This window comes from Arvicola amphibius, chromosome 6, assembly GCF_903992535.2.
Source record: "Arvicola amphibius chromosome 6, mArvAmp1.2, whole genome shotgun sequence".
Taxonomy (NCBI): domain Eukaryota; kingdom Metazoa; phylum Chordata; class Mammalia; order Rodentia; family Cricetidae; genus Arvicola; species Arvicola amphibius.
The window spans coordinates 150,954,705-150,975,751 of record NC_052052.2 but is presented as its reverse complement, the minus strand read 5'-3'; the positions used below and the strand labels follow the sequence as shown (position 1 = coordinate 150,975,751).

At 52.8% G+C, this 21,047-nt stretch overlaps 1 protein-coding gene across 1 annotated transcript in view; it reads right to left on the bottom strand.

Moving 5' to 3' along the window:
• Positions 1-20,292, bottom strand: part of Cdhr2 (cadherin related family member 2) — a 34,321-nt gene extending 14,029 nt beyond the window's left edge. The window contains exons 1-16 of the mRNA XM_038334193.1: positions 20,188-20,292; positions 10,884-10,946; positions 10,555-10,626; positions 9,693-9,832; positions 9,516-9,569; positions 7,547-7,636; positions 5,958-6,047; positions 5,232-5,357; positions 4,707-4,853; positions 4,549-4,624; positions 4,342-4,457; positions 4,019-4,252; positions 2,997-3,152; positions 2,754-2,915; positions 2,441-2,502; positions 1,236-1,479 (exon numbers count right to left, since the gene is read on the bottom strand). Of these exons, the coding sequence (XP_038190121.1) occupies positions 1,236-1,479; positions 2,441-2,502; positions 2,754-2,915; positions 2,997-3,152; positions 4,019-4,252; positions 4,342-4,457; positions 4,549-4,624; positions 4,707-4,853; positions 5,232-5,357; positions 5,958-6,047; positions 7,547-7,636; positions 9,516-9,569; positions 9,693-9,832; positions 10,555-10,626; positions 10,884-10,946; positions 20,188-20,191 (1,836 nt within the window). The 5' untranslated portion in view covers positions 20,192-20,292. The remainder of the gene's footprint in view (positions 1-1,235; positions 1,480-2,440; positions 2,503-2,753; positions 2,916-2,996; positions 3,153-4,018; positions 4,253-4,341; positions 4,458-4,548; positions 4,625-4,706; positions 4,854-5,231; positions 5,358-5,957; positions 6,048-7,546; positions 7,637-9,515; positions 9,570-9,692; positions 9,833-10,554; positions 10,627-10,883; positions 10,947-20,187) is intronic.
• Between the last annotated feature and the right edge of the window lie 755 nt (positions 20,293-21,047).

Sequence of the window (21,047 nt, the reverse complement as noted above, 5' to 3'; positions counted from 1 at the left end):
GTCTGCGACTTGCTTAGCGGGCGCCCCAGGAACAGAGGACAGAGTGGATTTGCCTCTGAGCACTGGGGTTCAGCAGAGGACTCAGCAGGGGCTGGGATGGGAGCTATTCCTTGCCTTTCCGCCCTGCTCACCCCACATCATTGCCTTTGCTTCGGTTCTGTCGGGTCTTGCTCAGTAAATGTATCCTTCGTAAGCAGCCAGAGATGGCGCTTCCAAAGGCACAACCTATCTGTCCCTACGAAGGGCCTCCGAACTTGGCCAGTTAACCCGCCAAGCACTCCTCTGCCTCCATAAAGGTGCCACAGTTCTGGCAATCACAAATGTTTCTCCCACGAGACTCTTAAAGGCCAGGGCCAGAAGGAGCAAGTCCACTGAGATCAGGACTTCGGGCCCGCCCCGCTGGCCAGCTGTGCAATCACAGAAAGGCTTGACCTTGGAACAACTGCAGGGAGCCTCAGTCCCTGAGCAATTAGAGGGACCAAGGCTGAGAGATGGCCTTCTGAGGACCCTTCTCATAAGGGTCCATCTGGGTCATCCCGATGGAGAGATTCTCAGTCTCGCACCGTGTAGGGTGGAGAGCTCCCCGTGCCTCTCTGGAGCCATGACTGGGGTTTTACCATGTGACCCTGAAAACCTGACCACTGCCCTGTCTGCTTCAGCTTTGGCTCCCAGGGGCTGTGTTCCAACTGTGTTCTTTGGGTTCTGGATCTTAATGCTGCCTTTGGACCCTTAATAACACCACCCATTTTTTGTTATTTGTTCTCTGTTTGGATCTTGGGTTTTGTGTTTGTTTTGTTTTTTTCAAAATAGGCTTTGTCTTCGTAGCCCTGACTATCTTGGAACTCGCTCTGTGGACCAGCCTGGCCTCAAACTCAGAGATCCCTCTGCCTCTGCCTCTGCCTCCCGAATGCTAGGGTATGCCCCCACCATACCTGGCTTCGATCTTACCTTTTATATAAGCCACATAAAATCTTTTTGGAATGAGTGGGGAATTAAAGGGCAATTAGTCTGTGAGGCCTATTCCATGCTAGGCCTCTGCAGAGTTCCTCGGCCCTATTATCTCACGCCCCGCTGACCCTGTGAATAAGGACTACGACCTTTCATTTTCTAAGAGGAAATAGGCGCCCAGAGAGACTGAGTAACTTCCTCAGAGCCACACAGTAGAGCTCAGACTTCATACAGGGCCAGCACGGGCCCCTCCCCCACTTCCCCACCAGGTCCGAGGTGGCTCTCACCTGGATGGTCACAGAGACATCGCTGTTCCCCTCTGGCACAAAGACGTTGTAGGAGCCTCGGACCACAGGTGTGTTGTCGTTAATATCCAGCAGGGTGATCTGTAGTGTGGTCGTGCCAGACTGGTTCCCGCCGTCCATGGCCTGCAGTGTGAGGTAGTACACGGCCTGCTTCTCCCGGTCCAGCCCCGTGCCATTTTTCACGATCACGTCGCCTGAGTTTGGATTCACCTCAAACAGATCATCTCTGCTCGGAGTGACCAGATTTAGCCAATAAAACAACAGGACATGCACTTACATTTGAACTTGAGACAAATGATAACACAGCCTTGAATGAATCTTGTGCCGTATTTCCCAGGGACTTCTGACTGTGGGCTGCTCACGCTGTGAGTGCCCCCAAGCCTCCAGGTGTGGGACACTTGGTCCGCAGTGTGGAATGATGTTAGGAGGTATAGGGACCTCTGTGAGATGGGGCCTTTTGGGAAGTTGTTCCCTTCCTCTAAGTTCCTTTTTTGTCATATGACCTTTCCACCCCATACAGGGTCCCACCACATGATTTAAGATACTATGATGTCGCCGGGCGATGGTGGCACACGCCTTTAATCTCAGCACTCGGGAGGCAGAGGCAGGCAGATCTCTGTGAGTTTGAGACCAGCCTGGTCTACAAAGCTAGTTTCAGGACAGGCTCCAAAGCAACAGAGAAACCCTGTCTCAAAAAACCAAAAAAAAAAAAAAGATACTATGATGTCATCACACGGCACAGTGGATGGCACCCCATGCCTCTGGGCCTCCAGAACTAAATAAACCTTTCTCTTTATAAAATACCCTGCCTTGGGCATTTTATTATAGTCACAGAAAATGAGCCATTTTTTAAAAAAATAGTTTTTCTGGGGGCTGGAGAGATGGCTCAGACATTCAGAGCACTGGCTGCTCTTCTAGAGGTCCTGAGTTCAATTCCCAGCAACCACATGGTGGCTCACAGCCATCTGTAATGAGATCTGGTGCCCTCTTCTGGCCAGCGAGCACACAGACAGACAGAACACTGTATACATAATAAACAAACAAACAAATAAATCTTTAAAAAATTGTTTTTCTGGAATGGACACACAAGTGAGCACTTTGTGCTTTTGCGGGCTGCTCCTCTCTACAGCTCTAGCCTCACGGAGAGGTAGAGAAGAGCCCCCCTCCCGCACACCTTGAGAGCTTACCCATTTCCAGCAAGCAGACTGTAGGTGATCTGACCCCATTCGCCCATATCTGGGTCTGTAGCCTGTGAGGCAAAGACGGCAGGACACTGGAGACAGGGCCATCTGTGGCAGCACACAACTCATTCGCTAAGGCTGTTTGTTGTGCGCCCTGACTCCAAAGGCTCACCACACGTCTGCATTCACACCAGACACACCACACACCCGGGTACATTCGTACACGCACGCGTGCTTGCCGGGAACAGAGTCTGGGACGGTCTTAGATTGGCCTTTTTCAACATCTTCCTCCCAGCATGGTCCGTCCAGTATCACTCACCTTGGTCCTGTTGGTGACCACATAACCTGTTGGACTGTGCTCTGGCACGGTGAGTTCGTACAAGCTCTGAGAGAACGTGGGCCTGTGGTCATTAATGTCTGTAAGATGGATGGTCACCGTGGCAACCGAGGATTCCTTGCTGACTGAGTCAGTGGCCACAACCTGCGGACAGGAGAACGAGTGGCCATACGGGGGCCTGACTGCTATGGCCTCTGAGTCCCACAGCATCCTGGCGAGCCATACCTGCACCTCCATCACTGTCTTCTTCTCAAAGTCCACCAGCTCTGAGTTTCTCACCACTACCTGCACACTGGCAGACCCCGCCGCTCGCTCTGGGGACACGTTGAAGGCTTCAGCATCTTCGCCCTCCACTGACAGCAGGAAGGTACCATTATCACCCTGTAAAAGAGGGTGGTATAGTAAGGATTGACCCCTTGCAACTGCTTACCCAACCTCCAAGCTCAGGCCTTCTGCAGAAACTCTGCCTCAGTGAGACCCACAGGGGGAGTCAGAAAAGGCCGAGACAAGAGAAGCTGGACCGGCTATTCAGCTCTACGGACACAGTCTCAGAGGACTGCCCTGGGCACTGTGGGTCTCCAGGGCTGGAGAGATAAGCCACATTCACCCCACACCCATAATATTTCCAACAACCTTCCTTACCCGCCAGCACTGGCCACCCACACCGGTCCAGGCCTGTTCCCGCCAGCACTGGCCACCCACACCGGTCCAGGCCTGTTCCCGCCAGCACTGGCCACAGGCCTCACCCCCACCAGCCTCATGTCACCACCTGGCAAACTCCACTCAACTCCACATCATCCAATCCCGTCAAGCCATGGTCTCACCCATCACTAGGACCACCTCTGTGGTGGTCCCTTCCCAGTTAATCACTCGGACCCCTTTAAGCGTTCCAGCCACCCTTGCCTAACGCTTTCTTCTTCCCCAAACCACGGGCTGCCCAGAGCCGCTCACTGTTGCCTAGCACCTAATACCAACCTCCACTCCACACTGCTTCTGCTCACGCCACCCAGCATTCCCCTGAACCCTGCCAAACAGTGCGCAACAGCCTCCGCTTTGCACAGCACACGGATTGGTGCCACCGTCATTACCATCACATTTCTGCCTTCATTCCCCGTGGACCCCACTCATCACCCTGCCACGAGCTCCGCAATCCACTGCCCATCTGGGTTCCACTCATCACCCGCTCTCTTTCCCCCTCCGCTACTCCCTTCTCCCACCAGTGCCCCTCCCCCATCCTGTGCACCTGCCTGGTCTGGGTCGTAGGCCACCATGGTCAGGTTATCGATGGGGATTCGGGCAGAGGTATGCTCATCCACGTAGCCTACAAAGTTGACTTGGGCCTCTTCGGGGCTAAAGGAGCAGTCGGGGAGGCTGCAGTTGTAAAATTCTGGCTTGTGGTCATTGACATCGGTCACCCTTATTGTGACCCATATGCTCACGCTGGCATTTTGCCCATAGATGTTAAGATTCTCCTCGGTGGCCTGAGGTACAAAGCAGAAGCCAGAGGATAGGACAGTGCTCAGAGAGTGAGATCAAAGGTCAAGAGTTAGAGAAGAGGAGCTGTACTCACCGTCACCTGTACCTGTACTTCTTCATTATCACTAAGCAGCTGCTCTCTGTCCAGGTGTTCGTGGACCTTGATGACCCCATCTTTCCCAATGCTGAACCATCCAGACCTCGTGGAATCTAACAGGTAAGCACTTGCAGCAGATGCTCCAGGGGATCTGACCACCCCTCCCTTACCCCAGCCCTCTCTGGGGGACACCCTGGTTCTCACTGGTGATGCTGTAGGTCACAATGTCATTGATGCCTTTGTCGCCATCCACCGCCTCCACCTTCAGCACCGAGGTTCCCTGGGAGGGGGATTGATGAGAGCCTCTGACCCTTTGCTTAGACACTCACCGCTATCCAGCACCCTCCCAGCCCAGCACATACCACGGCCGCATCCTCAGCCACGGAGGCTGAGTAAAACTCCCGGACAAACTGGGGATCCAGGTCTGGTTCATCAAGCACTGAAATGGACAGGAAGACTGGCTGGGAGCATTGGATCTTTGGTTCGCCATTCAATATGCCACCTGAGTCCTGTGGGTAAGAAGAGGCCTCCTGCAAGTCTGTACCACAACCCTAAGACCCCTAGCTCTGTCTACACTCGCTGAGCCCCCAGCTCTGCCTCCGGCCCCAGAGGCTCCTAGCTCTGCCCACACTCCCTGTGCCCCCAGCTCTGCCTTCACCCTCAGAGGCTCCTAGCTCTGCCCACACTCCCTGAGTCCCCAGCTCTGCCTTCACCCCCAGAGGCTCCTAGCTCTGCCCACACTCCCTGTGCCCCCAGCTCTGCCTCTGGCCCCAGAGGCTCCTAGCTCTGCCCACACTCCCTGTGCCCCCAGCTCTGCCTCCGGCCCCAGAGACTCCTAGCTCTGCCCACACTCCCTGGGCCCCCAGCTCTGCCTCCACTTCACTCACACAGGCCTTCAGCTGCAGCTGGTAGAAGGCACTCTTGCTGTTGTAGTTGAGGCTGCCATTCAACACAATGGAACCATTGTCCAGGATAACGAAAAGATTCTTGCTGTCGTCGGTGCTGGGAATGACCTGTGACAGAGAACGCTCAGGTGAGGCCAGCTCTGGATACCACTGCCCCTCACTCCTCACGAATCCTACACTGAGAGACATAGGGTCAAAGCTTGGCTCTACCATTGGCCAGGAATGCAAATGTTTCCAGGTCATGTAATTGCTGAGCCCCAGTTTCTCCCCTTGGCTGGTATAATCACTTCGGTGGGTTGGAAGTAAGTTTTTTCATTGGCGTTCAGGAGTTGTGGAGTCACTAGCAAACTGGCCTTCACAGAACACCGGATCTATTGTCTGGGTGAGCTTGGGCTAGACCCAGGCCCTCTCTGAGTCTTGAGCTCTCCTGGAGCCTGTGAGAGGTCTTGACCAGGCTGGTGAAGGGGGTGGGAGCAAGGACTGGACCCTCCTTCAGCAGCAACTGGACAAAGTGAGACTTTCCTGAGGTGGTGGTGGGGTGAGGCGGGCTAGAGAAGTGGAGGGGGTTAGGGAAGCAAGCAGAGGGTGGTCAGAGAAAAGCCCTGGAAACCAGAGCTCTGATTGCCTGTGAAGATGCTGCCCCCTGGTGGACATGAGTCTCGGTGAGGCCTGCTCCCACCTGGATTCCCCAGGGACTCTCACACTCACCTTCTCTATGAAGTACCTCACTATACCGCTGGTCCCGGAGTCTTCGTCCTTAGCCACCACAGAGAATACCACAGAGCCGACTGGCAAGGTCTGTAAGAAGGGACTTTTCACCTGTGTGTTCATCCTATACCAACCCCGGGTTGGCCCTTCAGGGGGACATCAGACAGTTCAAATGGAACAGGCAGCCAGGTGACTGGTGGCACATGCCTTTAATCCCAGCACTCAGAAGGCAGAGGCATGCAGATCTCTGAGTTTGAGGCTAGCCTGGTCTACAGAGTAAGTTCCAAGAAAGCCAGGGCTACACAGAGAAACCTTTTCTCGAGAAAAAAAAAATGGGGCAGGCAGGCAACAGGACCCCTTCTCCCAAATAACCGTGCCCTGGAAAACCCTCCCCCTAGACAGCCTCATATCCCCAGAGCTGGTTTATGCAGACTCTCGAGACCATAAGTGAAAGAACATTCTAGAACCCAGTCTGACTTCACAGTATCCCATGGGCTCCCTATAGCCACAGCCTGAGTTAGACTTCCTCACTCTTGGCTTCTGAAAGTTCTCCATTCTTCCCAGAATGTGGTCCAAACTGTTTTGGTGGCCCTCAAGAGTCAGGTGGCTACCTGTCACTGCCCCTCCCCGGCCTCTGCCTTCCAGCCTCTGAGGTCAGCCAGATTTATCACTACCTGAGGACCTTTGCACGTGCTGTTTCCCAACCTGGAACATCCCTTCCCTGGAGATCCCCTGCCAGGCCCCTTGGTATCCAGGTCTCTGTCTGGAAGTCACCTACTCGAAGCCAGAAGCAGCCCCTTCCATGGGGACTTTCTTCCGCTCTTCCCTGTCTTGTCGTTTCTACAGTTTCCCGTAGAACTGTAGAACTGAACTGTCCGTTGCAGTTTGTTGTTCCCCACCTGTGCTCTAGACTGTGACACCTGGCGCATCACACCCAGGGGAGACCTGCTCACCAGGTGGGGTGAGGACCCAGAACAGCGCCCAGCACGTGGGTGCTGGGTGGGGCCTGTCAGGAGGATTCTATGCCTGACCCCACTTCAAAGGTCTTCCCAACCATGTGGTCTGGGGATTCGGAGACAACACTTTGTTAGTAAAGGCAGCCCTGGGAACCTCCCATGAAAACAGTTAAAGCAAGGGACATCTGGCTGAGGAAAGGGCCACAGCACAGAGCAGCCATTCCAGACCTCTGAACTGCTTCTAAGAGGAACACTTGGCACAGAGAGCAGCTGAAAGTCAGGTCTGTGCCTGTGAAAACAGAAATGGCTGGCCTTCCTGTTGAAGCCGCAGAGGTGGTGAGGTTTTAGCTTGGAGCCAGAGCTGCCCCTCCACACCTCAGGACGGAGGCAGCAAGAGAAGTAAAGACAACAGAGAGAGGGTGACCATCTAACCAGCTGACCCCTAGTTTTCCAGAACCATGAGAAACGTGGCTCCCTCCGCTTCCTTTTCTGACTGAAAGAATCCGAGATGCTTGCTTGTAAACTGTGGCCCTGTCACTCACGGCCTCACACATGTCATTCACGGCCTCCCCAGACGGATGCTCCACTCCCAGACACCTTCCCCATGCCCTGTCCCACAAAGACTGGGGATACCTCACTGATGTTGGCGGAGAATTCAGAACCCTGGAAAACAGGCACGTTATCATTTCTGTCATCCACGATCACGGGTAGCTCCTTAGTCACCTGCAGATGAGAAAGCCCAGGTAAAGCCAGAACATGGGGTTTAAGATGCCAGAAGACTGCTGGGGGACACCAAGCAGAACTCTGGATGTACTCTCCTCCCCCATCCTCCCCCTCCTGCCTTCATGTATGGACATGTGCACTAGAGTATATTTGAGTGTGTTCTAAATTAGTCCAATGTGAAGTTGCAGGCATGCTCCATTTGACTGCTGACGAGATGTCCATCACAAGACGCAGTCCTTGGCACTGAGCCAAAATGTGAACTGACAACAGCTCTCCTCTTTTTACTGTCATTTAAACACAGCCTCACCTAGCCCAGGCTGGCCTTGGACACAGCCTCACCTAGCCCAGGCTGGCCTTGGACACAGCCTCACCTAGCCCAGGCTGGCCTTGGACACAGCCTCACCTAGCCCAGGCTGGCCTTGGACACAGCCTCACCTAGCCCAGGCTGGCCTTGGACACAGCCTCACCTAGCCCAGGCTGGCCTTGGACACAGCCTCACCTAGCCCAGGCTGGCCTTGGATACAGCCTCACCTAGCCCAGGCTGGCCTTGGACCCAGCCTCACCTAGCCCAGGCTGGCCTTGGACCCAGCCTCACTTAGCCTAGGCTGGCCTTGGACACAGCCTCACCAGATGTGGGATTCACCTCTGTATGCTGTGAATATTTTTTTAAAGATTTATTTGTTTATTATGCATACAGTTTTCTGCCTGCATGTATGCCTACAGGCCATAAGAGGGCACCAGATCTCATTACAGATGGGTGTGAGCCATCATGTGTAGCTGGGAATTAAACTCAGGACCTTTAGAAGAGCAGTCAATGCTCTTAACCTCTGAGCCATCTCTCCAGCCCTGAATATGTTTTATTACCATTGGTAAATAAAGAAACTGCTTTGGCCAATGGTTTAGGCATATTCCTAGCTAGCTCTTACATCTTAAATTAACCCATTTCTATTAATCTGTGTATCTCCACAAGGCTGTGGCTTACCAGTAAGGTTCTGGTTTCTTTCTCCTTAAGCAGCTACACGGCATCTGCCTGACTCCACCTTCTTCCTCCCTGCATTCAGGTTAGTTTTCCCACCTACCTTTATTCTGCCCTGCCATATGTCAAAGCAGCTTCTTTATTAGCCAGTGGTAGTAAAATGTATTCACAGCATGCAGAGGGAAATCCCACATCGTTCACTTAGCTTAGGCTGGCCTTGGATCCAACCTCACCTAGCCTAGGCTGGCCTTAGACGTGCTATGTAGCCAAAGATGGACTTGAACTCTGGATCCTCCTGCCTCCACTTCCCAAACATTAAGATTACAGATATGCACCACCATGCCTGACTTTAACAAGAAGAAGAAGAAGGGGGAGGAAGAGGAGGGCTGGGGGTGCCATTCAGTGAAAGAAAGAAAAAGGGGGTACATAGAGATTTGGAAAGACAGTATGTCAGTCATTGGGTAGGCACAGTGACTTTAAGACAATAGACACGGAGGCTAGAGGGATGGCTCAGAGGTTAAGACCACTGTTGCTCTGCTAGAGGACCAGGGTCAGTACCCAGCACCCTGGTGCTCCAGTTCCAGAGGACCCAATGCCCTCTTCTGACCTCTGCAGGCATCAGGCATACACATGGTGCACAGGCTTATATGCGAACAAAGCATTCACACACATAGAATAAAAACAAAACATTTTTAAATCATTACTTGTATTAATATAAACCCACACTGTAATTTTGTAAATTGACAAGGTGAACACACAATTTTGAAAGTAATCAACACTGAAGTATTATTAACTGGGGTACTCTCTGCTTGCCTGAAACAGACACATGATCAGAAGTGGACACTTGAGACCTTGTTTGTCCCACCCTCCAACCAACCCCTCCCCTCTCTCCTTTCAACTCACTGGGAGGTTGTAATTGTCATTCACAGAGATGGTGATCTGGAAGGAACGGCGAGTCTGGAGCAGCAAGGAGAAGAGATTACTGTCAGTGTGAGATCCCAGCCATGCTCCCAGGACTCTGGCTCCAAGGACTGCCCTGCCCACTCCCTCTCTCCAGGATTCCCCACCCCACCACTCTACCTCGAAGTCCAAAGGGCTGGCCAGCTTCACTTCCCCAGTGCTTGAGTTGACAGAGAAGAAATAGGCATAGGGGCCACTGATCCCATAGGTCAGCCGATCATCATCATTGTCAGTAGCCACCAACCAGAAGGCAGTATCACCTGCAAATGAACAGAGCTGTCCCAGATCCATGGCCACCTCTTTTAGGGTGGTCTGGTCCAGCTGCCCACAGGGCAGAGCTGCAGGTGCAACTTGAAATCTGGGATTCTGATCCCGCCCCCAATCACTGTCCAGCTTCCCTTCCTGCCTCTGGGCACTGGGCTTTAGTGAGACCAGAAATGCTGTGCAGTGTTCTGTGAAAGGAGCACTGCACATTTAATGACTGCTTTTGAGTTTTCTTCCTAAGGAAAGCAAAGAACTGTGTTTAATGACCGTCTCCATGAGAAGAGAGACACTCTCTGGTTAGGAGATGCAGAGATGTCAAGAGATGGTTCTGCTGCCTAAGGAAAACATGGGAGGCAAGCCAGTGGGTGGAAACCTCGGAGTCAACCAATCACAGATGGGCTAGGACCTTCCTCAGAGGCCCAGATGGGGCGGAGGACTCAGGTCCCTCATGTAAGTGATGGAGCATTTGTGTCGAACCCAAACCTGTCTCCCTGATTTCAATCCCGTCTAGATAACACTGCATATAGTGGCAGCGGTTGGGTTATAAAGTAAGGACAAGAACAAAAGCTACAACTTTTTTCCTCAAGTATTTTGGCCTGTGGGGGCCGAAGCTGCAATGTGAAACTTCAGGTGCAGAGGGTTGACTGTCCATGTGATCACCAGGGGCTGTTCCTTAGACGTGTGTGGGGAGCCTCAGTCCCCAGGGACCATTACTCACCCACTGGTAAGTCCTCTGATAGAAACACTAACGTCATATTGTTCGCGAACCGTGGTGGCGTGTTGGCTGTCACTGTAGGGACACACAGCAGGGGACGTCTGTACATCTGTACCCCACCACCAGCTAGTCCTCTGCATGTCCACCCTTACCCTTACAGCCAACCTTCAGCCCAGCCCACCCACCTAGAACGAGACTCCTCTATAGCCCTCCCAGGGTCTGACTAGGGTGGGCCATTCAAGCTGGGCACTTACTAGTGAGGGCTGGCCCCCGCAAGGTGCTGCTGGGGTCCCCAATTTAATACTGCTCTCGTAGGGGAGGGAGGCACTCACCAGACAGCATGAAGGCAGGAAACAGGGCACAGAGCGGCCACAGCCAGGCCATCTTGGAGGGACCTAAGAAAAAAGGTGTCAAGGAACGGTGCCTGGGCACAGCCTGCCCTCCTGGTAAAGTCTGCTTGCCTAGGTCCAATCCGGAGCTATCAACGGCCTTCACTCTGAACCTACACTTCACCCCAGAATTCAGCACCCACTGAGTGCTGGGCACAGTTCTAAGTGCCTTGGGTGTGTGGTGGCCTTGTTTCTGTAAGCGCAGGGTAGCTGCTAAGTCAGTGGCATGCTTCAGGCCACACAGGACACAGTGACAAGACTTGCTTGAACGCAGGTCTTTTCACTCTACCTCCTCTGACTCACACACAATGGCACCGTTGAGGATCAAGGGTTCAGAGGGCCAGGTGGGTAGAGAGAGGAGGAGGCAGGGGAGAGAAAGGCCAACTTGGCCATGAATCACATAGCGGATGTCTCTATTACACACTCGGGGAAACACCCCTTCATATCTCGGCTCTAGAACGGTCACATCCAATTTGTTCCTTCCCCATTCCACTCCACTGTGTCATATAGGCCACCTTCCCCTCCCGTGCTCAATGTCATTGGCCTTCTTTGATTTCCTCCAACTCAAACCCCCTCCCTGCTCTCAAGCAATCTCACCATACCCCGTGGCGGCTCCTGGTTACCAGAGTACAAATGCCATAGCAGTGTCCAAGACTTCAGTAACCTCCCCAGGTTCACGGCTAACATTGCCACAAGCATGCTGCCCTACCATCCCTCTCCATCAACATCGCCAGCGCTGCTGCACGCCACTCCATCCCCTGCATACGAAGCTTCTGCTTTCCCAGTCACTTGCCTGCTGGCCTCGAGGGTCACTTTCTGTCCCCACACCTCAGTGCTTTCAGGAGGAACTGACTCCTCCTCCCATCCATACTGAAATGAGTGAATGAGCCCACCAATCTCAAGTTCCCTAAGGCTAACAAGGAACACTGGAAACTCGGCAGGGTCATCAGTGCACCCCAGGGCCTGAGTACAGCCCCTGTGGCCCTGGTTCCTAGCGGGAGAAGGTTCATTGGCCTCTACACTGCAGGGCCAGCTCCTAGTAAGCATAGAATAAGTGGTTATGATTATTATTATGAAAGAAACTCATCTCTTGCCCCTTCACGATTGGTGTCACCACTCCTGGTCCCTCTCTTCCCCAAACTCTGCCATGGCTTGCTCCCTTGCTCTCAGTGTCCACTCAACAGTCAAGTCTGGTCTCCACCTCTTTGTTGGCCACCAGTTCTGAAGCCCCAGCACAAGCCTTCTATTTTGACTCAGATCCGACTTGCCTCAGTGTGGTGGTTTGCAAAAGAACAGCCCCTATAGCCAGGTGGTGGTGGCACAGGCCTTTAATCCCGGCACCCAGGAGGCAGAGACAGGCGGATCTCTGTGAGTTTAAGGGCAGCCTGGTCTACAGAGTGAGTTCCCAGGACATCCAGGGCTACACAGAGAAACCCTGTCTCAAATACAAAATAAAACAAAAAATAATTATAATAATAATAACAATAATAATGATAACCTCCATAGGCTCAGCTATTTGAACGTTTAGTCAGCAAAGAGTGGAACTATTTAAAAGCATTATAAAGATTAGGAGTAGGCTGGTGGTGCACGCCTTTAATCCCAGCCCTTGGGAGGCAGAGGCAGGTAGATCTCTGTGAGTTTGAGGCCAGCCTGGTCTACAAGAGCTAGCTCCAGGACAGACTCCAAAGCTACAGAGAAACCCTGCCTCAAACCCCTTCCCAAAAAAAGATTAGGAATAGGTGTAGCCTTGTTGGAGGAAGGGTGTCACTAGGAGTGGGCTTCAGGGCTACAAAAGTCCAAGCAGGCCCAGTGTCTTTCTTTTTCTGCCGGCTGTGGATCAGGATGTAGAAGTCTCCAGCACCACGTCTGCCTGAGTGCCACCATGCTCCCTACCTTGATGATAATGGACTAAACCTCTGAAACTGTGAGCAAGCCCCCCAATTAAATGTTTTCCTTTATAAGATTTGCCATGGTCATGGAATCTCTTCATAGCAATAGAACACTGACTAAGACACACAGTTTCCCCCAAACTGACAGAAGACACCGAAGTGTGGAGAAGTGGTGTCGGGGGCTGGGTCCTGGCATTTTAAATGCCTGCTGACATGTTCTGAGTGCCTGAGACATGAGCAGTGTCTCTACTTACTCCCTCAACAGGTACTGGCTGCCATCTCCAGCCACCAGCTGCCAGACCTATTACAGCCCTGGCAGTACACAGCGAACAGGCAGGCAGGGGCTGGCCTTGCTCGGCTGAGGGCTGCCCAGTTGTCTGCTCATCACCCACCATGGAGGAACACAGCATAGGGGGCAGGTCAGGAGCATAAGGAAGAGAAATTATTTTAGGTGACATGACAGACAAGCAGTTTTACTCATTTTTTGGCATTTCTCTCTGCAAGGAATGGAAACTGTATCTGCTTCCCTATCACCCTGACTGGCCTGGAAGTTGGTCTGCAGAGCAGGCTGGCTTGAAGCAATCCTCCTGCCTCTGCCTCCTGTGTACTGGCTGAATCGGGCGTGCTTTTTTGGAGTTTATGATGTTCTGACGTGTTTGGGGTGTGACCGGCTGGAGGAGACTGTAGCGAACTCCGGAGACAGCAAACAAGGCCTTCAGGCACACCTTCCCGTACAAACCGAAGAATTCAGAGCCAGAGCCCCAAGCACCCGTCAGTGTCTCACACTTACACCAAATCCAGAGCCACGTAACAAGCAGCTAGGTGGTTACCCCTACATCCCAGAATGCCCAGAGGTCACCCGCACACCCAGTCCTGACTGGCTGCACTCTGCCAAACCTTCCTCCCTCCCCCTGCTTTCTGGCCCACCTGGGCTTCCTTCTGTGGCACTATGGCAAGCTCCTCCTTCTTGGAACAGTAAGTGACCACATTTGCCTTCAACGTTCTTGCTGTCTGCGTCATCACTTAGTCACCTCTTTATTGAGCTGTTAACATCCGCGCTGCATACTTTTTGTTTTGTTTTGTTTTTTGTTTTTCGAGACAGGGTTTCCAGGGTTTCTCTGCAGCTTTTTTAGAGCCTGTCCTGGAACTAGCTCTTGTAGACCAGGCTGGTCTCGAACTCACAGAGATCCGCCTGCCTCTGCCTCCCGAGTGCTGGGATTAAAGGCGTGCGCCACCATCGCCTGGCAGATGTGAGGGTTTTTTATTTGTTTGTTTTGGGTTTTGGAGTTTTGTTGTTGCTGTTGAGACAGAGTCTCTACGCACCTCTGGCTGTCCTGGAACTCTCTACGTAGACTATAATGGTCTCAAACTTACAGAGATCCACCTGCCTCTAACCTCCCAAGTTCTGGGTTCTGGGTTAAAGGTGTGTGTGTGTGTGTGTGTGTGTGTGTGTGTGTGTGTGTGTGTGTGTTTATGTGTATGTATGTTTAATGGGAGTCTCACCATGCTTCCCAGGCTGGGACTCAAAGTCCTGAGCTTGAGTGATCCTCCAGCCTCAGCCTCCCAAGTGCTGGGATTACAAGCATGTTTCATAACACATGGTCTTGTTATTGCTCTTTGCCAGTAATCTCTGTGACGGTGAGTCTTGCAGCCATAGATAGCCAGAATGGGAAGGGAGACCTCCAAGCAGGCGAAGAGTGGACAGAGATCTGAGGGGTCAGGAAGGCCTGTGTGAAAAGTGGAAGAGCCTTCTGCTTCGTGGGATGGCCCTACTTTGGGTGGCCATTCCTCTACCACCCTGGAACCCCACTGCAATGGCAGCAGGAATAGTGGGAGCTAGCAAGCTGTTGGCATCATGCCACCTTATCAAGCCGATGACACTTGAAACAGTAGGGGCTGGAGTGGAGTGCACCCCAGGAAGAAGACTCGAACCCCAGCAATGCTGAAAGTTCTGGAGTTCCCTGAAAATAGAAGTACGGAGTGGTCTGAGAAAAGGGACATTTTGAGAGAGGCGATTGGACTTCCAGACTCCACACTGCCTGCGCCAGTCTCTGCTCCAAGGAATGTGGTCCACTTCCACGGAGGCTGATCAGACCAGCTGGACCTGGGGACACTACAGAGGAGGGGGACCCATAGTGAAGAGGTGTGACAGGAAAGATTGCAACTTTAACGATGATGAAGTGACATTTCCACCAACAACCAAAAACTGACAGCTGAGAACATGGCAGGGACATGCGTCAGCTCAGTGACAGAGCTCACCTAGCTCATGTGAGGCCCTGGGTTTCATCTCCAGCACAGCAAACAAAATAATAATGTAAAATTTTAAATGGCCTACCTAAAATGAAAAAAAAATTAAAACAAATACTAGATTCTAAAACGTACAAAAGGGTCTCCATAGGATCACCTCGTAGTGTGGCCTCCAGGTGACAGGTGTCACCCACAACCCAAAGCCACCAACCAGAGCTACCTAGATTCAGCCATAGTCACAGTGGTAGAGAAGCGGTCAAGCACAATAAAACACAGCTTCCCTGTCCCCCAGACTCCACAGCCACACACAGAACTGCAAACTCAAGCCAACAAGAGCATCGACCACCAACTCTGAAGACAAGAGACCTAGAAAAATGATTATAATGGGTACCCCCATGGAGATACAAGAGGCTCCGTGAGGACCAACATCCAAGAAAGAAATGACTCAAAATTTGGGGCTCGCTTTTGGCATTTAGGATGTCGAGACTTTACCGCACAGGCCTGCTCCCACAGAGAATTACCCAGCCCCAATTCAACAGTGCTGGAGTCATGAGCCCCTGAGGCTGCCAAGCTGTGAGCAAAAGGTGCACTCAGTCCCATTACAACACACAAAATCCTAGATGAAGCCCCAAATACCATGAGCAGAGCCGAATTCTTGCTATACCTAATCTAAACTCCTACAGAATCATGAACACTAATAATAATAGATTGTTGTTTAAACCACTGTGCTCTGGAATGATTTATTATATAGTAGTGAGTGGCCAAAACACTATTTCTTGCAAAATGCTGAAAACAAGTGATTTCCAACCTAGACTTCTATCTATACCCACGAAAATTATTGGTCACACAGTCTTAGACTGAGCCCAGATTTTTACCTCTCAGGAATCAAGTATAAGAGTCAGTCAGGGTCAGGAAACAGGGTGCTGGCCAGAAGTGGGGAGGTAGCTGGTCATCAGTGCACCCCGAAGACTAGGGGCTCCCACATCCTGTGGGAGGGAGGGTTGCACCTCTAGCAGAGGGAAAGGATGGGCTTGTGACGCTAAGGAAACCAAGCAAACAAGACCAGTGAAGGTAGGAGTGGAAGTCAGTCCTGGTGGGTGACTCGCTGCTCTCCAACGAGCTCGTGCTCTGCCCGGCTCTGCTCTGGGGCTGGTGTGACGCCAGCCCACGTGCCTGCAGTTCTCGGGTGCTCCACAGATTTGGGTGCCTTCCTTTTGTGCCGGAGCGTGCACCGTCACCTTGCCTTTGCAGTCTCACCAAAGCCACCATGGAGCTTGCTCTTGCTCCGGGGCAGGGGCAAGGCTTGCTGCAAATGAAGGCAAGGTCTGGGTTTGGGGCAATGGTTGAGGGTGGAGATGGCAGTGAGTGGGTGGGAGTGGGGTCTAGGTGGAACGGATGGAGGTGGTGGTGTGATCGTGGAGGTGGTGATGGTGGCAGGTAGATGAGAGTGGCGGGCAGCAGGGGGTGAGGCATGTGCCCTGTGAAGAAGGTCCTGGGGCTTTCTTGCTGGCTGGGCACATGAAGACCTGACATCTCCATGGGGCTATCATCACCTTGAGCCTAACTCCTCTGTCTTTTCTTCAATCCTTCTCCTTCTACTGGGAGTAAAGAAACAGCCATAGGCTGATCAGTGGCCAATGCATGCGTGCGCAGTTCATCCCGGCCACAAAGGTCATCTCAGCCAATCTCCAAAGAAGGAAGTTTCTCCACCCAGCTCAGCACAGGGGAGGGAGTTGGCGGTGAAGGGCAGTGCTGGGCTGGCCCTTTGCACCTGCTATCTTGTCCTTAGCAAAGAAGTTTGGAAGGAACCCACCACCATCCATACTAGGACCTAATCCAGTGGGGTAAGGAGTGTGTGCCCATAACTCCAGCTACTTGAAGGGTGACGCACAAGAGTTGAGAGTCCAAGTTAGCCTGGAAACGTGGGAGGACTGCACCTCAAGAAAAAGTTTAAATGTTTGGAGCCGCACATCCGTGGCATGCGCAGGACCTGGGGTTCCAAGCTCAGCAGGGGACAAATCTTTGTGCTCCCTTTTCAGGGCTTCGAGTGTCCCCTCTTCCTCCTCCTCTTCTTTCTTCTTCCTCCTCCCTCCTCCCGTTCTGATGTACCACATTTTCCCCTAGGCTCCACAGTAGCCCCAGAGAGGTAAGGCTGCGGAAAAGAAACCAAACTGGAACCTTCCTTCCTTCTCTGCGGCCACCAAATTCCACTCCCAGCCCCACTCCAGCTCACTGTTCATCCAAGTTGCCTCCCCTTCCCCCTATCCTGTTCCCATAGTGTAACTCAGATGATAGGGACCCACGTCTGCACACTTGCGTGCCATCTCCCCTGCCTGGTCACTAGCTCCTGGGAGGGAGTGCAGGCTCAGACATGTCTCTTTGGCCCTTAGAAACCTTAAACCTCTGGGGAACTGGGTCTCCAGCCCAGCAATCCACAGCAGTCAGAGGCCATGCCCAGAGCTCCTTTGGGTCCTGCTCCCCATACTGCCTGAGTTGACCCTAGGTTTCATGGTCTTATCCCTATCTTTGTTACTATGACTTTTCACAACCATAGTCATTGATCATAATGAGGCCAAAGTTCTGCAGTTTGCAGCATCCTCTCCTGGATTCTGTCACTTAAGAAAAATGTGTCATGAGATCAGTACCAAGTACCAAGTACCAGATGACCTGCGTCACCTCGATAGATGTAGTCACTCCTAAGACCCGCCTGTCCAAGGCTCATACTGGCTATGGGACACACTTCCTACCCTTGGCAAGCCAAGTCCTTAGAGGACCTGGGTCTCTTCCACAAGTGGCTCTCTTCCCCTGTTATGGTGTCCTGTCCACAGTCCACACCCTGCATGCTCACCCTAGATTTGCATGTGTCTCCTCTGCCCCCAAAGGCCCTCTGGTGTCCCTCACTATTGTGCAAGTTCCATCTACCCTTCAAGGCTCAGGTCACAAATGGAGCCTCTGGGCCGCAGTCAGGGGACATTTGTTCCAGGACAGAAGGGAGAAGAAAGTGAGGGGAGGGGAGGTGCCTGTGGACTGGGACTAGGGAAACTCCCCCCCTTTACTCCTGTGGAAAACCATAAGTCAAACTTGGGTGTGAAGTGAGACCCCTTTGATGTCACTATGCACCTGATACAGTCTGCTTCTCTAGATGGGAGGCTGGGCCTGGAACACAGCCAGTATCCCATTACTCAGGAGGCAGGAGGCTCTCCAGTCCTACACTAGCCTGAGCTACAAAGAACAAAACTGTAAAAGAGAAAACCAGAGAGAAGAAGATGGGGATGATGGGGATAGGGAGAGGAAGAAAGGACAGATCTAGACCCCAGAAATCCCAGGTCCTTGCTCCCAAGCTCCGTCCCACTCACTTGGGGCTGAGCAGGAGGCTCTCTACCACAGCAAAGTAGCTCTGCCTCTGCGGGACAAACACTTCAAAGGAACCAATGGGGAAGCTTGCTCACTCCCATCAGGAAGATGTGAGACCCATCTGGGGTGAGAGGTGGGTCAAATACCCTGATCTAATTATTATGAATTAATATGGATGTAAAAATGCTAAGCTGTACTTCATCAATCTATTCAATTAATTTGTGTCAATTAAAAATATACAATTATCCACGCTGTAAAGTGTCTGAGAGAAGATCAGGAACATTAGGGGCTCCCAGTCACCTTATGACCCCCAGAGCCAGGCCTGACCCAGCACGGGCTCCTTCCTCTCAGCTCAGAGGGCGCTTTGGCCACACCTAACAAGACTCCAGGAAACCAAATGCCTCTAGAATTTGATCCAGTGGGAGTGAGGACCTCATACCTACCGAGGACTTCTGGGAGGGCTACAGGAGAACGGACCCCCCTCCCCTGCGAAAAGCCCAGCCATGGTTTCCCTACCCTACAGCCGCCTGACTCCTCCTCATCCCCAGCGCAGCTCCCTAAGCCCTTTCACTTCCGCTTTCTCTCACCCCTTCCGACAGCTGCTCCCCAGGAGACAGCTAATGTTTAGTTATTGTTCCTGACCCTAAAAAGAAATGCCCGTTCAGAGGGGCAGCCAAGAACAAAGGAAAGAGGTTTAAATCCCAGCTGCAGGCAAGGTTGGCCCCAGGTGCCCCTCTGATGACCCCACAAGGGTCGCTCCTAATCCCACCAGCCCAGGCAAGTGGCCCAGCTGCAAAGATAGGGACCTAAGGATATCCTAACTTCCATTCCCCAGGGATACCAGGCTTTCTGTAACCAGAGGCAATGCTACCCCCGCCCCAGCTGCTTCTTCTGGAAGACAGGAATGGATCAGGTCCCAGGTCTGAATCCAGCATTTCATACACTGTCCAGCACCAGGCAAGCCTCCCTCTCCCTCAGCTTTGGTTCCCCTGCTGAGGAACAAGGTGAGGGTCAGGCTGTGGAACGTCAGTGTTCTCCGAAATTCTGCCTCAAGTCAGCCAGCAGGCAAGTCCTGTCTGAACAAGAGCTGGCCTGGCTGGGTCTCTACCCTGTAACCAGGACAAGGACTGAGCTAAGGTTGGGGACAGCATGGTCAGTACTCCCAGAGGTGACCCAGCACTCGACGCCTGAGTCTGTGAGGGACAGCCTCCATACTGCTGCCCTGCCTGCTTTATGAGCCTTTCAGGGGCTACTAGAAGTACCACGCCCACTCTACAGATGCAGAAACTGAGGCCCAAAAGCAGTCAACAGCCCACTCAGAGTATGAATGGAACTGAGAGAAGATCTGAGTCCAGCGGAACAGAGACCGGCTCTCCAGCTTAGGCCCCGAGCCAGACTCAGCCCTCTTCCTCCCTCCCGGATAGCAGATTAGGTGGCTGATTCCCTTCCTAGAGGGATCCTCCCCCTCCATCTTGAAGGATCCCTTTGGCTGCTCCAAATACCCCAGTTACTTGGGAAGGCAGAACCGGGGGCTGCCACGGCCTGAAGAGGAGGTCTCAGCCCTACACTCTAGAAGAAACAGGCTGCGCAGGTGACCTCACCGATTCATGCCCAGTTCTACCCAACCCAGTAAAGTGGCTAGCGCCACAGCTAGCTCTGCCCACTGGTGTTCCCCCGCCCTCTCCCCTGTGCCAGATGGCCAGCGAATGATTCTGAAGCATTCAAGGCTTGCCTCAATCCCAAGGACCCCAGCTTACCCATGGCTATGAGCCCCCGAAGCAGCTGAGCTGGATGGCCCCTACCTGTGCCCTGGAAGGGGCACACAGGCAGTGATGTGCACCAGTCACAGGTGGGCACCGTCTGAAGCCAGCAGCCACACAGATGCAGACTTTGGCACCATCTCCACCTCCTCTGAGCAATCATTAACCATGCAGAGACCACACCTCCTCAGAAGGCACTGGCTACAGCTGGAGCAGGCAAGGCCCCAGGGCTGCAGGACTGGAGGGACAGGCAGACCAACTGCTGGAGAAGGAGACAGACAGGTGCCCAGTCCAGGGTCCTGCTGCAAGCTGGAGATGGGGATGGAGATGGCCAAAGGGCCACCAGGACCTCCTTTCCTCTCCTGGCTGCTCTTCAGTGGCGGGAACCTGTGGAGAAGGTAGGTGGGGAGATGGTGGCGGGGGTGGGGGGAGGTGAGGGAACTTGTAATGATTCAACTATCAAGCACTGAGTCTCCAGGCCAACCCCTGAGGCTGGCATGAAGGGGGCACCTTGCGGCTTGAACAAGGCCCTCCCAGACTGATATCTGACCCCGCGAAGAAGGCCCTCATAGGGCAGGGCCAACACCGGGTGTAGTGGTTTATGCTCTTAATCCCAGCACTTAGAACACAGAGGCAGGCAGATCCCTCTGAGTTCCAGGCCAGGCTAGTCTATATAACAAGTTCCAGACCAAGTATAGTAAGATACCATCTCAAAGAAACAAAAACAAAGAAAACTGAAGGACAGTACCAGGGGCTCCACCCACTCACAACGGTGGCCTCTGATAGGGGAACAGGTCCCCCAAGTTCATTTCATCCTACTGCACAGCAGAAAGAGGCCTGCACCCCAGATCCCCAGC